Source organism: Lacerta agilis, chromosome 1, assembly GCF_009819535.1.
Source record: "Lacerta agilis isolate rLacAgi1 chromosome 1, rLacAgi1.pri, whole genome shotgun sequence".
In the NCBI taxonomy this organism is placed as follows: Eukaryota; Metazoa; Chordata; class Lepidosauria; order Squamata; family Lacertidae; genus Lacerta; species Lacerta agilis.
This window is the reverse complement of record NC_046312.1, coordinates 83470145-83485845: the sequence shown is the minus strand read 5'-3', so window position 1 is coordinate 83485845 and position 15701 is coordinate 83470145. Positions and strand designations below refer to the sequence as shown.

Sequence of the window (15701 nt, the reverse complement as noted above, 5' to 3'; positions counted from 1 at the left end):
ACATGATATTATTAATATCCTTTATTTGTTATTTATTTATTTATTTATTTATTTATTTATTTATTTATTTATTTTGCTTTCACGACTTTTTCTCTATACTAGCATTCAATACTATCTACTGGTCCTAAGCACTTTTGACACTGTAGAAAACTATTAAGATAGCTGTGCGCACATAGGCCCTGGGATCTTCAGATGAAGGGTATACAAATTTATTCAACAACAACAACAGGCTCCAGAGCCTATTTAACAGCTGCATTCAACATGGAATTTCTTGCATCACTGCATTCCCAGTGCCACCAAAAAGAAAGTTGCATGTTGAATTTCTGCTGATTATGCAGCTGTTAAAGGCAGAGACAATTCATATGAGGGGAAATGATGCCAACTCAACTCTACTGGCCAATGGTTTTGACTGATTTCCACAATAGTGCAACTCATTGGTCATAATAAAATAAAATGGTCAAACAGTTACAAAACATAAAATCTCCGAGCAATAAAGAAATAAAAAATGTAAGAAGTTCCAGGATCAAGGAAGGCTTGTTAGAAATAATTTTTACTAGTTGCCTAAAACTGCCAACAGATTAGACCTGATGAATCTCCCTTGGGAGGGATTTCTCTAACGGTGTGACTGCTGCCTATCACAAATAGTCTGTTTGCCTGTCTGTCCTGCCTTTCCGGGATATGGTCCATCCTTCTCCAGCCTGGAACCTGCCAAGGCTTACTTTCCTGGTGCTAGTCCTGATCCTGTAAACACTATTCAAACCCAAGCTAGTCCTTGGCATCCAATGGTAAGGCTATTCAAGCTAGTCTTGAAGTAACAAAAAATGTCAGAACCATGAACTGAACTCAAGCAGACCTGATCTTATCTTTCAATCTCAATGAACTCTGCCTGACTTTGAATAATTGCATAGTTCTCAGTCATTAATATGTAACTTGGGGATGAATACTTTGCCATTAGTGGTAACATTTACAGTGCAACTGTTATTAGAGGTGCCTAAAATAGCCGTTACAATGTCACAATTTGTTTAAGGCATTTGATACACTTCCCAGAGGGTTAGGTCTGCTGCAGCAAACACAATTAAGGTGCCAAAGCCTCTGTTCTTGTGTTTGCTTTGCTTTGTGAGTTTCAAGCACAGATGGGAGGCAACAGTGTGTTTGCATTTGTGTGATGTGGTCCATTCCAACTTCATTCTGAGACATTAAAATTAATAATGGGAGTATGCTGGGTTGGCCAGGTGCAAAGGAGGACAGGACTCGTGCACCTTTAACAGAAGCAACAGCTGCCCTCCTGTCTTCCACAGGACTATTAAAGATGCAGGAGCCCCGTGCTCTCTAACATCTGACTACCCTAAAGCATGCAAAATCTTGGCTTGCAAATTACAGAAACAGACATATGGGCTTTGGTAGCCAACACTATTGGATAGACACTCACTGAATATGAAATGACAATATTTTTGCATAAAGATTACTTTCTTGAAAAATTAATATCATAAAAAGATTCCTGAGAGGCAGGTTGCTCGATTTTTAACACTTCACCCACAATACTTGACAAACATAATGACTGAATGCTGATGATAGCCAACATCTAAAATAAAAATGGAGTTGTCACAGTTTATACTCCACCTTTATGTCTTAAGCTCACACACCCAAAATTTGTGAGATACAGAAGCGAAAAGAAAAGCTTCGCTTACAGGCATTGTTACTGTTAATTGAGAAGCACCAAAGCTTGCCATAAAACAAGAAAAGAGCAGCCACCTGACACTTGCACAGTATCATACCCATTGAGACACTTCCTGAACATTATTGACCAAGGAACTCCTCTGTCCCCAGTGGGGAATCCTTTCCTGTTCAGCATCATCATGCCCTGGCTGATGTCTGCCTTAGTGAGTCACACCATTGCTCTGTCTAGATCAGTATTGTCTACACTGACTGGCAGCAGCTCTCCAGGGTTTGAGAAAGGGAGGCTTTCCTAGAATCACCTGGAGCTGTCAGGGATTGAGCATGGGACCTCCTGCATGCAAACCAGGTGCTCTGCCACTGAACCACAGCCCTTCCCTTGTATTTAAGCCCTTGCCTGGTAGCCATAGGCAATGATGAATCGCATGCAGGTGAGTGCATGGAATTCCATGCAGGTGAGTGAATGGGCTGTTGCAGAAGTGACAGTCCTCCATCCTTCCTCTGCACCCAATGGAGAAGCTAAGGCAGCTGCCGGAGGAGACAGGCTGGTAGACATTTTTGCAGCCCTGGTAGCAAACTGTACAGGTCACTCAATCATCACTGCACTCTTCAAAGACACATTACCAGCTTAAGAAGCAGAGAGATAGGTCATTCTTTTACTTGTTTTGGATCAAAGCTGGTTGTGTGGTGGGGTGGGATGCATCAAAATGTGGTATTTTATAAGAAGCAACAGGATATATATGGATTGTGGCTAACATCATCTATACACTGCTTCCCAGACCATTAGTGGGAGTGCACTAGATGCAGAATGAATGGCTGTGTGCACACAGCCACACTGTGAAGGAGCCATATATCCAGTATAAAAGATAAATATGTGAAGGATAAAGAACCATTGTTCTAATGTGCCAATTGGTGACAGAAAACTTCTATTACTTCTATGGGAAGATCAATATACAAGATTACAGACGGTAGATACAGGTAAACCTGTTGTGGGGGTACCAGCATCACCCCAGAGGGGCCATTAATACAAGGAGTGTATCAGACTCAGATTATTCTGTTAGCAATCCTCTCTCTGCAAAACTAAGGCTCTATTTGACATTGGTCCTACTGGTACAGGTGAGTCTCCAAGGCAGTCCCACTTCTTTCTGAAGTGGCAGTGTGTTTGACTCAGTACATGCACCTGCCAAGAGAGGTTACTTCTGCCTAAAATATGAAAAATTAAGATCTTGGTCACGAATATATGTGAATAAATATATATGAAAAACAGTGTTTGCAACAAATGTATAAGCATTTTCACGATTTGTGTGTAACAGAAAAGAAAAATGAGCATTTATTATGAGAAAGATGGCCGGACAAATGCAGACAAACAGGAAGCGTGTTACTCAAGATCCCCCAGAGAGTCGCTGACAGATCTGGGAACCAAACCCAGATCTTTCACCAGCATCCCGGCCTTAGCCACAGGTTTTCCTCCTCCCACAGCTTTGCAGTGGAAAGATGGTAAATAAATACACACAGAGCCACAAAAGCATTTGTGATTCTCTTAGAAGTGGGCAATCTATGGCTCCACAGCAAAGCCCATAGGTGGCACAGGCAAAGTGACAAAGGGATTTGGGGCTAAAGGAATTATTATAACCACACAACTGGACTCCAGCACCCCCAGGGCAGAGAGTCTTGACTCCAGTGCTTTGGGTTAAAGAGTTTCCTGGACGTCACTCATGTGCTTGACTCATCTCTGCCTTCGCAGCTGAGTAATTAACCAGCCCAAATGTTACAATGATAAAACCTCAATCCCACGGTCCAGCATCTAAAGTTGGGGGGCAGCTCATACACAGAGATGTATTAGTCTAAGATGAGCTCTGAGTTTTCAGAATCTTAGTACAAATTCAAAGGCATTTGATGCCGTTCCTTACAGCTCCACCATCTTAAAATTAAGTGAGAACCTTGGGGCATTTTTGAGAGTTACCTTAACTTTTGTAAAGTAGCAATTGATACTCGTTCTAGCATCAATGTCTGAAATGGCTCCTTCTCCATGACAAAATGTTTGACTGCAAGTTCTGCCAGGCCCCTTTCTTAACAAGATGTCCCACAGAAATATATTTGAGTAAGATGAGAATCTAAGGTCAAGGTGCAACATGAAGTAAGCTTCACAGAGTTCAATGGTATTCCTGTAAGTGAAGACAGGATTGCCACACTAGCATCTCTGGGTTTCCCCCTAAGGTATGAAGCTAGGCTCTCTGTCTGTGGGAGACAAGGGTAGCCCTTAGAAGTGATGGTCATGCCTCCATGATTCCAACTCCCGAATCTGGTGCTGTCATCTACTGTATCTTATAACATTACCATGATGCAACAGGCCAAACTACCCTCCGTCATACCCCATCCTGCCTTCTCCACCTGTGTAAGAGGTATCCATGTGGCTCAACATTTTTTGCTGATCAATAATCAGTAGGTCAACTGGGTAGGTGCAATAGATACATAGATATGCAAGCCAGTGATATGCTCACATGCTGTGATTCAAACAGCCCAGCTCTCCCTTTTACCTTGAACTCCCTGCTCCAAAGCCCATCACAAAGATAAGCTCTCACACAAACACACACCTCTGTCCCAAGACATTTTGCTACTTGTGGTGAAGCACAAGATGGCACCATGCCCACTTAACTTACTTCAACACTGACAATGGGATGGCATCTTAAACCACACCAGAGGGCAGGAGGCTGGCTCAGGAAATCGCTTGTTGCACAGCCCACCCAACTTTGTTTCCCAACAGAGAATAATGCACAGGGGGGGAGTGTAGTCCCTGTCCCCACACCCCAGCATCAGAGGCTATGTATATGCTATACCTATAAGTCACACTCTTTCCCTCAAAGAATCCCAGGCACTGTAGTTTCTTAAGGGTTGCTGGGAATTGTAACTTTGGGAAGATTAAACTACAGTGCCCAGAATTATTTGAAGCAAAGGATGTGGCAGAAATACGTATTAAAAGTATAGTGTTTATACAGCTCAAGGCAGCTGCCTCACTCTGCCTGATGGTGTGGTCTGCACACTCACTCTCTCATCTTCTGTCTCAGCAAGTTTAGGCCTTTGGAAACACGGTCCTGAAAAGCCACAAAGCGAGCTAGCAACTCCAAAATTCTGTTAAGTATTTAGTGTAAAGTTGGGTTGACAACTTTACTTATTTTAGCTTGTTCTAGGAGGTCTGATTTTATCTTCCTTTTATGCAAAGGCTTGTAAAAATTTTGTCTTCCTGAAGCTAGCAGAGAAGCAATCATTGTATAAGGACAGGGTGGCAGTGGGAATAGTTTACAAGTCCTGAAATAAATACAGAGAGCTTTTTCTTTTAAAGAAGAATCCAGAATTGTTTTGGAAAGAAGCCTCAGGGGTGGTTTTGCTCATTTGCACCTTCATAATTGTTAAGAACATTAGGAAGTACCTTCTTAACTGCTTCATCCACACACCAGGTTCCAACAACAAGGAGCTCATGTAGAGAGGCAATGGGTGAGGGGATAATCAGGACCACATGTGCCCACAGCAATGGAGAATTAATGGGTGTACAGAAAGCCCACTGTCCACCCTAAACAACAGTATGGATTATCCCTCAGTTTCTTAAGCTAATAGAGTCACAGACCAGGTAGGATCCAAAACTGGCTCAAGATGTATCACTGCCTGAAGCAAAGGACAAGATTGTACCACCACCCCACTCCAGAAACAGAAGTTGACAAGAACTTTAATTCAACACGGGAGATGGGACAGCATCCTCCCGGCTGCTTTAGAGGACACAGGACAGGCTTCCAGACCTACACAGCTCTAACATCTTGCCACTGCTCCCCACTGCCCAACATTACTGCCTGATGCAGCCACATTGCTTTCCCTAATGGCAGGGCCAGCTCTGGTGGGATGAGAAAAGTGCCTGTGTTTTTCCTGACAGTTGACTATAGTTCCTTCTGGGGGGTCACGGGGCCATATTTTGCTGACATTGCAGACTGTTGCTCTATGCCAAGGATGGCCAACTTCTGTTTTCTCAAGGGCCATGCTACACTCCAGACAGTGTTCTGGAGGCCAGAAGTATATTTTGACAGACATAGCCTGACCCCTCCCTGGGTGGTTGGTCGGGCTTTATAATTAACTCAGCACACCTAACAATAAGGGCCTCACAGCTATGGAGCACACACGCACATCCAGGCATGGCTGAGGCATTGCATACAAAGAGGTGTAACGTTAAAACGCAGCTTCAAATAGCTGTCTCACACACAAAAATTGAACACAATTTTCTTTTCTTTCTGTGGAAACAGTGGGCAAAATGTGTGCCATGCCTTTATCTGCCACAGACCAGATAAATTTGCTTCTTGTGTTGAATCTGCCTATGAGTCAGCAATTGGCAAAATAAACCAATAAATTCATGTCATCTAGATTACAAAATGTCACAAGCACAGACCAAGAGGGGCATGTAAGAGAAGGAATACATTCATTAAACCAAAATCTATGTGGCTCAAACGATTTGACATGATTCTGTTGGGAGGATTCAGATTGGAGGATTTTCAGGATCCATTGGCAAGGGAGAAGAGGAAAGTGAGGCTTTGTCTAGACTGAAAAATTCTACGCTTTTAAAATACTTGTTTCACTAGATCAGAGATCTGGTGTAGTGCAGTGGCTAAGACAATGAGTTGTGAATCCCTGATTTGAAATTTGCCTTTCCTGTGTCTTCCCTTGACAGCCTTAGGTAGATCTCTCTCTCTCAATCTACCCATCTACAATATGGAGATAATAATACTGACCGCTATATTGATGTAGTACGGATACATTACCACCAAAATCCATAGAGCAAGGCTGTGGAAGCTGTGGCCCTCCAGATGGTTGGACTGCGACTCCCATCAGTCCCAGCCAGCATTGCCAATAGTCAGGGATGATGGGAGTTGTAGTCCAGCAACATCTGCTGGTAGTTTGGGCACAAGCAAGAATGCCTAAAATGAGTGATTGAGCAGTCTGGATCATCCTCAGCCAGCAATTGTGAATTTTCTGACAGTTCCCTTGCTTCTGCCTTGCATTTTGCGAGTGTAGGTGAGAGACAGAGACAATTCTCTCTCCCAAGATGGCAACCCCAAGATAGCTTTTCAAGTTGGTTGGGCTACAGAATCAATGGCTGACTTGAACAAGTCATCTGTATGTCAGTATTCCCTTCTTTAAAATGGGTTGATGCTATCTAAAGGGTCTTTCAAATGCTTAACCTTTTGCTGGATATAATAAACGTTATATATGGGACTTCATTGTAATTGCAATCAGCGGCTGGGTTCACTTGCAAGGAGAACAGGTTCTGGAGTTTACCTACTTAGGATTGGAAAGGACCATGCCTTAGTGGTAGAGCACATGTTTTGCATGTAGAATATCCTGGGTTCAATTCTAAGCATCTCCAATTTGTAGGAGCTACCACCTTTATCCTAGGTAGGCGATACTAAGCCTTGTTTAAGGCAGCTTCCACTGCTCCTACTCCTACAGTTAGACTAAATCCATCTCCCCTCCTGCAGCATAAACCTATTGTTCATTGCTAAGTACTTGAATCTACCGTTTTTAAGGTAGGGAGGTAATAATATTCTCAGTCTCCAATTGTAAACAAAATCCCTTTAGACAAGCAGTTAAGTGAGAGTCCTTCTGTTCCCAAAGAGGACCCAGCATTGTCCAATGAGGCTTCAAGGGGAGGGACATAACAGAAGAAGGCGTGGCTTAACAAATCCTAACAGCTGGCCTGTTTCAGAACCTGGAATTGCCACCCATTGCCTCTTTTGCTGCCCCCTGCTGGCTACTGATAAATTCTGTATAGATGCTTCCTTTTTCCATTCAAATCATGTCCCTGTAAAGAAGAAGGACTTCAGAGACTGTGGGCCCCTTTCGAGATCCAGAGCATAGCCTCCTGGGACAATCCTGCGGCTATTAAATCTCAGTCTGCATTCCCACAAGCCCCAGTGCTGACTGTCCAAGGCGTTAATCTCTGCAGCTATACAATCCATTATTACTCAGATCAAGGGGTCGGTTTCCTTTGCCAAGTTGTCTGTGGTGGGAATAAGTACATCTTGTCAGATCTGAGATGACGCAATTAGGGTTTTCTTGTCCCCCAAGGAGCATGATAATGTCAAAACCACTGGATGAGATCAATCATATATTGTGCCCAGAGTCCACAGTAACAGTGGCCAAGCTTTTTACGAGTGATTAGATTACTCCAGGAAAAGCCAGATCCTGAGGAACTGAGCACCTTTCCATTTCTTTACAGCAGCAGAGAGTCTGGTGGAGAGCGTGAAGGTTCATACACTTTTCTCCACTAAAATCTGATGACAGTAAATGAAATATATCCCTAATACATTTGTTTTGGTGTCTCACACTCCACAACCCAAAGGACAGCACACTGGAGAGTCAGCTGAACTAGATGGACTAATGGTCTGGTTCAGTGTGTTAAGAATTTAGGAGGAGTCTTCTGGATCAGACCAATGGCTCATCTCACAGTGGCCAACCAGATGTGGGTGGGGAGCCCACAAGCAAGCCCTGAGCGCATCAACACTCTCCCTTCCTGCAGTTTCCAACAATTGGTATTTGGAAGCATTGCTGCCTCTGACAGTGGAGTGTTCAGCTTAGTGTATTAAGGTTATCAGGTAAGATTCTGATTTGAATGCTAGTACTGTTCAAAGTTAGGCTGCCTGGCACAAGATGCAGTCCATCTTGACACTTGCACCACTACTGTGGAAGTCCCTCCTTGGAGAAGCTTAGCAGAGCCACTCACCTATGATCTTCAGGAAACAAGTGAAGACCATTTTATTTCAGCAACCATATTTAACATTTTAAAACGTATCCCAATCTCTTACTGTTTGTTTTTGTTGAGAGATGTTATGGCTGCTTTGACTTCATAGTGTGATAACAGCTCCTGCTAGTTTGGCTTGTTTTTTTTTTGTTTTTTTTTGAAGGTGCACAGCTATTGTTGTTGTTGTTGTTGTTTGCTGTATATTTCCCCGTATATTTCATCATTAGCTCCCCCCCCCAGTGCTCTTTCATGTCAAACTGGTGGGATCCAAATTTAATCTATAAACAAACAGCATTATTTTACACGGTTACATACCCCACAGGGCCACTTTTACCAGAAGCTACATTGACAGGCCCAGCCCTATGGGGGAAGTAGTCATATCCACATTAAGAGGGTTTACAGACAGAAAATGGTGGGTGTCAGTGCTATAGCCTATCCCCTACTTAGGTATTTGATTCTTTGGAGCAATTTCTTCCACCAGTCATAGCAAGGGCAAATATTTAGTATGGGTGTGAGGAACATTTGGCCTTTCAGATGTTGCTGAACTACAACTCCCATCAGCCCTAACAATCACTGCCAACAGCCAGGAATGATGGGAATGGTTGTTTAGCAACATCTAACTGACCAAAGGTTCTACGCAACTGTTCTAGATTGGCAAACACTGGACCTCATCTCTGGACCATGTTACCTACACATGTTACCCATGTTAAAAACCTTTCATCACATTCTTCTTAACTAGAAAGCTGGCGTCTCTTTCACACATGCTTGGGGGCGGGTATTGGGGTGCTGAACTGAATTAGGCATGCAGCTGCCTCTGTTTGCATTGTTGAGCAGCAGAACACACAGAGACACAGCGCTGTCAGTACACTCTCAGCACTAACCACTGCTCACCTCTTCCTTGCAACAGGAGCACACCAACACTGATAAGCCAAAGCTAAAGTGCTAAGACCTATCCGTTCTCTTGGATCGATTTAGCCTTCCTGATCAAGAACTGAAGTCGACAGGCATGGCCTGGACAGACTCTTTGTGCAATGTGTTTTTGCATCCAGGCTTGTTTTCTTCACTGTTTTGCAGCTGGGTTATTTTTTAAAATTAATTTTAAACAAAAGCCAAGAAGAAGCCAACCCATGCTGAACCTCTGCCCTCCTCTGCATTATCCCCTTAAGCTTCCAGCTCGATCTCTGCCAATACACACAAGACGGTCACAGTTTCTCCTTCCAGATGAGTCTCCAGCTCTCTTTTGCCATCCAAGATCCCAACTGCTTTAATCCTGAGCATCCTGGTCAAGTTCCAGCTCTGGGTCTATTGCATCCTTGCTTGTAGCTGTCCATTCCACTCTCCCCTGTCCTCAGCTGCCAAAATGTTCCTGCAACCAACAACAACAACTACAACCCCAGGCCTAGTTCCATCACTGTCAGTATTCTGGGGGGAAATGAGCAAAGGAAAGCACTTAGGAGTGTAAATGTACCGGTATGTGTTAAAATAGCAAACATTTTGGTATGAGAGAGGAAAGGGGGGACATGGCAAGGATGGAACAAAAATGTCTAGAAATTGTCTGCAGCAGAACACCATGCTTGTCACTCAGTGGGAGAAAGAGTTGCTCCAGGGAGTTAGCAATTGTGCCTAGTTTTGACATGCACTGAGTATTCATGCAATACTCCCAACTTCTTGCCTGCTGCAACTCCTCCTGATGCTACTGGTGCCAAAAGAGAAATCCCAGTGTGATCCTCCTGGTGTGTATTAAATTTAATATCAATTCACAAATCTCCCACAGCAGGGGTTCTCAAACCTTTGGTGTTGTGATCCTGCCTAAGTCAAGAAAACAACGGTTCAGGCCTCCCCCAAGTGCAACAAAGGCCTTCTCACGAGATGGCCACTGTGCAGAGACAGCTCAAAGAGGCACGGCAAGCTCTTTGGTTTGTACTAGAAGCAGGTACCAGGCAAGAAGACTGGGCCCTCTACCATGTTGCTTGCTTGTTTCCTGTGCTGTCTTAGGATGCTGCTGGGGGTGTCTGGTGGCATGTCTTGGGAACTGACTGAGCTATGAGGCAAAGCAGTAGTAGCTGATTTGGGGTGTCCTTAACAGGAGCCCATGTGGGAAACAAAGAAATATGGCTGACCAGCTCCAGTTGTTATTTTAGAGGGTCTTGGCAAGAGGCCCTTTGTGCCCATCCCTCAGTACAAATGTCCCTTGCTCCCTTCCCACCCTTAGTCTCCCTCAGGGGTCCTTCTGGAGAGCACCTGTCCTAATGCTGCCTTGACATGACAGTGGCAAGCACTCTTCAAGTGGCATTAAATGGTACTTGCTACTGTCACAGCAACGTGGCAGTGATGCCTTCACTCTCTGGGGCAAGCTCTCCCACAATACCTCACTCTGAAGAATGGCCCATTCCTTGGAAAGCAGCATTGAGCTTGCCAGGGTTGCTGCTGGAGGAGGAGGACGCGATGGAAGGAGATGGCAGCATGGTCTGTCCACCCATCTCAGGCAGTATAATGTATTGTACCAGTCCTGTGAAAGTCAGTCCTTTCTTAGTGTATTGGCTCAGTAGGTGTCCAACAATGGCAGTTCCTGACACTAGCCTTGATGAGGAGGCACTGTCCACTAAGGACTCCTGTGTAGGCCCAACTGAAATGAATAAGAGCTGCACAAGATGCACTCTGGTGCAGCTCTTATTCATTTCAATGGGGCTCGCACAGGAGGTCTCCTGTGGATTGTTCCCCATGTTATTTAAAGAGAAAGGATGGTGCCATTTGCCTTTTCCAATACAGGTGCCAAAACATATTGAGCCAGCCCTAGGAGGTGTTGAGTGGGCACACTCCAGCCCACTGTCTGGAGCAGCTACTATGTGTATGTGAATGGCTTCCTTGCAAGATCAACATTGCAGGAAGAAGCAGCCCTTAGGCGCTAGAACAATAGTCTTCCACCTTTGGTCTCTAGGAATTGTTGGACTAAAAAACCCATCATCCCCAACAACCATAGCTAATGGTCAGTGGTGACTGGAGTTGTGGGGCCCCACTGCTCTAAAGGATAATCTTTAATCTTTTCAGACCATGTTTAACTCAAACATGCATTTGGGGGACTCATTTACTTATTTTTTTGGTAGAACTGTGGCTGTTGTGACCCACCTTAGATCAGGCCATGATCTGATTTTGCAGGCAAAGGCAAATGTTTAATTTTATTTAAGATCTTAATTTCGAAATGCTGTTTTTTCGTGTGTTTGTCTTGTGTGTGCTACGTTGATCAGCTGAAGAGGACGATTTGGTCTGTGACCGTTTAATAAAATTTGATTTGATTTGATTTTGGGTCCTGACCCACCAGTTGAAGACCAGTAGAGGATGCAGAGGCAAGCACCCCAAATAAAGGAGTTTGCTCCTAAACTCAGCCTGGGATCAAGAAAGGCAGAAGCAAACAGAGAGATGGAATGAAGCACCTACTATGGGGGAACCAGGGATTCAAAGGGCAAACAAAGAAACCCTAACTGTTGATTCTCTATGCAGAAAAGCCATCTATTGCTGTAATTTTAAAACCAAGCTCTTTTCTCTTGCTGCAGCAAACTCAAGCAAGGTGCACCTCTGGAAGAGAAAGAGTAAACTGGGGCATGAATTGGCAGAACTGGGGATCAAATCAGTGAATGGGGACTAGGTCCTATTGGTGAAGGATCACTTGGTATTTCTGCTTTCATGCTGGCTGCCAAGGTCTGAAGACCAGGAACAATTCTCTGATTCAGAGGGTAAGGTTGTCCCTCTGCTTTGACTTCTCTTTGACTATGACTGCACAAAAGTCTGGTTTTATGTATATGAACGTACGTGCAAGGACCTTTCTGATCATTTTAGGTTCACCATACTTGCCTAGGTATTTTTCAGTGGAATGCAATTAGTATTTGTCTGTGCACAACTGCTGAAGCTCCTGTTTATTTAGTAAGAACTCACACACATACATAGCAAAAAAGGTGGCACCATTGACTGGGTCACCACACACATGGTCATCTGTCAATGGCTGCAACATCAAGTGATTTGCGCATGTGAATAGGTTGTCCAAAATTAAATGCTGATGAGCAGACGTTTCTTATGGCTTGGCATCACCTCAAACCCAGTGCTTTTCAATGAAGTCATTTCACATTTTCAGTGACCAGCCTCTAAGTTTTGGATACATGCATACATTAACAGGAACATAGGAAGCTACCTTATACCAAATCATACTGTTGGTCCATTTAGCTCATTGTTGTCTACAAGGACTGACAGTAGCTCTCAAGATTTCAGATGGGAGATGCCCTCCCCTACTTGGAGATGTTTGAGATTGAACCTGGGGCCTTCTATAGGCAAAGCAGAAGCTCCAGCACAGAGCTACCACCCTTACCTCATATAGGAGAACCAACCCTATGTGTGACAAGCACACCTGCAAGTCAAGTCTACTTCTTCAGGACACATGCCTGGATAGATCAGGAGATGGTAGCTGTAGCCCCTGTACACAAGAAGAGCTGTGCTAGATCAGGCCTGTGGCATGTCTAGTCCAGTATCCAGGTCTCACAGTGGCCAATCAGATGCCTGTGGGAAACCTGCAAGCAGGACCTGAGTGCAAAACCACTCTCCCCTCTTGTGATGAAAGAGACCCAGTTCCCCTATCATTCACACCAGTAAAAGCTCAGTAAAAGGTGACAACTGGCTTGGACTTTCAGCTAGATAAATGGCCCTGGGTTCCTCTGGAGGAGATGCTTATGATGGAGCAATTGTTGGTTGGTGATGCATGGGATTGAACCTGCCAAGCAGATCCCACCCTTTTTACTCTAAAAGCCTTCAAAACTTGTTAAGGGTCCATATCTCATGGGTCAAACCTCCTCCAACTTCTGAAGGCTCCAGGAAGGAGCTGGCTGAGACAACCAGGCAGTGAAGGAAGGAAACAAGTCCCCTCAGGAAAGGAGGTGTGAGAGGGAGGCAGGGAAAGGGTTATCCTTTCAGGGCTTGATTTTGGAGGTCAGGCAAGTGTGACAACGTCGAGATGAATCACCTTAGCTAATGAATTATGTCCCGGATTGCATGGAAGGAAGCGAGCCTGGAAAGCACTTAAAAAGGGATCAGGACAGGTTGGGTGAAATTCTTAATAGATTTAAATAGGTCATGTTTCGACAGATACCTGGGCTTTTCCGAGGCTGGGTCCCAGCTCCGGGCTCGTTCGTGTAATGAACCCCCCTTCGCCTCCCCCTTCCCTCTGTCTCCCTGGCTTACCTCCCCCGCACACTTTGATGAAGGCCCCACACAACAAGGGGGGGCAGAACCGGGGGTGGGCGTTCTCCGAGTCACCTCGCCTTTTCCTTGCTCCCTGTCTTTTTAATTAAAGTTGACTTACTGGAGGGGGAGGGCAAGGCAAGGTGCCCCCCGCCCGCCTCTTCAGAAGGATCCGGAGGCTTTTCGACAAGGGGTCGGTCTCCTCGCCTTCGACATCCAGCCAGCTACCCACCCCGCCGCGCTCCTTCCCTGCTTGCCTTCTCGAGGAATGTAGCCCGAGGACAACTCAGCGCTCGCCGGGCGTCTGCTGCCCCATCCCAACAGGAGCGACTCGCGTTTACCTTAAGATCGCTGGGGACTTGGACGGGGCGGGGAGAGCAGAGGAGGGTCGGGCTGGAGAAAGAAGGGGCGCCCTCAAGTTGGAGGGTTTTTCGGTGGGACTCGAAGGGAGAGAGATTCGGAAAAGTGGAGAGGTGGGTGGGAACGAGACAGCTCTGTAGGGATCCGTCAATGTTGTAAGATCTCAAGATAAGGCAGAGAAATCTTTTGGGAGGGGAGGCGCTCTCTGAGGTTCTATGGGATTTTGGGGGTCTTTGGGAATACGTGCATATAACTGCACTTCAATTGGGTTCTTGAGGGGGTTTATCTGTCCTCACACTATAAAGTTTCTGAAGCCCAGAGTAGGCCTACTACTGATTCCATGGGACCCTGTGGAACTTGAGGAGTGGTGGTGGATTCTGCTCCTTAAGACCCTGTGCATCTATGGCGCTGGGATAATGCCTGCCCCGTCGCGGATTCTCACATCCAACATGACCTCTCTACAAGCAGCCCCAGTTTGAAAGCCAGTTCTGGCCAAAGATCGCGTTCCCCACGGGATTCGTGAAACACCCTCTCCTCTTCGGACATCCCAGCTCCCCAGAACTGCCCCCGCAGCCCTCCGAGCCTCTCCAGTCTAGAAAACAGTTCGTGGGGCTGACTGCTGCCCCGACGGCACTCCTCTGGGGCTCTCTCCCTGCGCGAGTGCAGCATGCAGAGCAAACATCCCTCCCTTGGCCCACGTTCCATCTTCTCCTCGTTCTTCTCCTTCCCCTTTGGAGAGCCCCTTCCTTCCCGGGACTCGCCCTCGGGGCGCTACGGCTCAGCTACTCACCACCACAGCCCGATGATGTTGGCCGGGCAGAGCAGGATGAAGAAAAGCCCCAGCTGGGTCCGGGACGGGGGCAGCATCCTGGGTGGGGGCAGGCAACGACGAGAAGCTGGAAGGCGGCCGGCAGTTCCGGCGCCGGTCCCTTCTCCAGCGCGGCGCACCGTGCGCCCTCGGAGGCGCAGCGAGAGCCGGAGCGAGAGCGCACAGGGCGAGCGGGCTCCGGCGAGCGGCTGCTCCTCAGCCCCGTCCCGGGCGGAGGAGGAGAGCCAGGCTGGGAGGGAGGGACAGACGGACGAGGCTGCTTCCCCCTGACAGGCAAAGCTGAGCGCAGGGAGGGGACGGCGAAAGACAGAGAGAGGGAGAGGGCGGAGGGGGAGGGGGCTGAGTGAGTGCCAAGCGGCGCATTCCGAGCGCACCGATTGCCATCTCCCTCCGGCAGCCCGGACAGAGGGACAGGGCCGGGGAGGCAGGGGGAGGCGGAAGGGAAGCGCTCCAAAGGAGCCGACCCTGAGAAAAGGCAGGTTTCGCTTACCCCAGCCCTGCTAAGCCCATTTACTCAGCCTGGCACAAACTGCTCGCCGCCGTGCCCTCACCGAGATCCCAGATTCCGGTCAGGGTTTTAAAGCTGCCTCCTTGGGTTCTGCTAGCAAAGCGGCTGATTGTACCCCGTCGGGGCTCCTTCTGGGGTTGCTTTCGTCTGAATGCTAAAAATAAAACCCCAGGCCATTGTAGTGCCCGTGGAGGGGGGGGTAGCAAGCGCCCAGCTGCTCTCTCTACTTAGGCCCCCAAAGGCTTCCTTTCCTCTCATATTGGAAGCAAGGGCTCGGTTTTTATTCTTCTTTGTCATATGTATTCTATAATTATTAACAACAACAACAA

The 15701-nt window shown here is 46.4% G+C and overlaps 1 protein-coding gene across 2 annotated transcripts in view; it reads right to left on the bottom strand.

Annotated features, from left to right (window-relative positions):
• Positions 1-15292, bottom strand: part of WNT6 (Wnt family member 6) — a 39058-nt gene extending 23766 nt beyond the window's left edge. The window contains exon 1 of one of the 2 annotated variants that reach the window (XM_033160657.1): positions 14826-15292. Coding sequence is in view for 1 of the 2 variants with exons in the window: in XM_033160647.1 (XP_033016538.1) it covers positions 14826-14902 (77 nt within the window). In the remaining variant the exon portion in view is untranslated. The remainder of the gene's footprint in view (positions 1-14825) is intronic. The other variant, XM_033160647.1, reaches the window with a different exon arrangement.
• Positions 15293-15701: the final 409 nt, after the last annotated feature.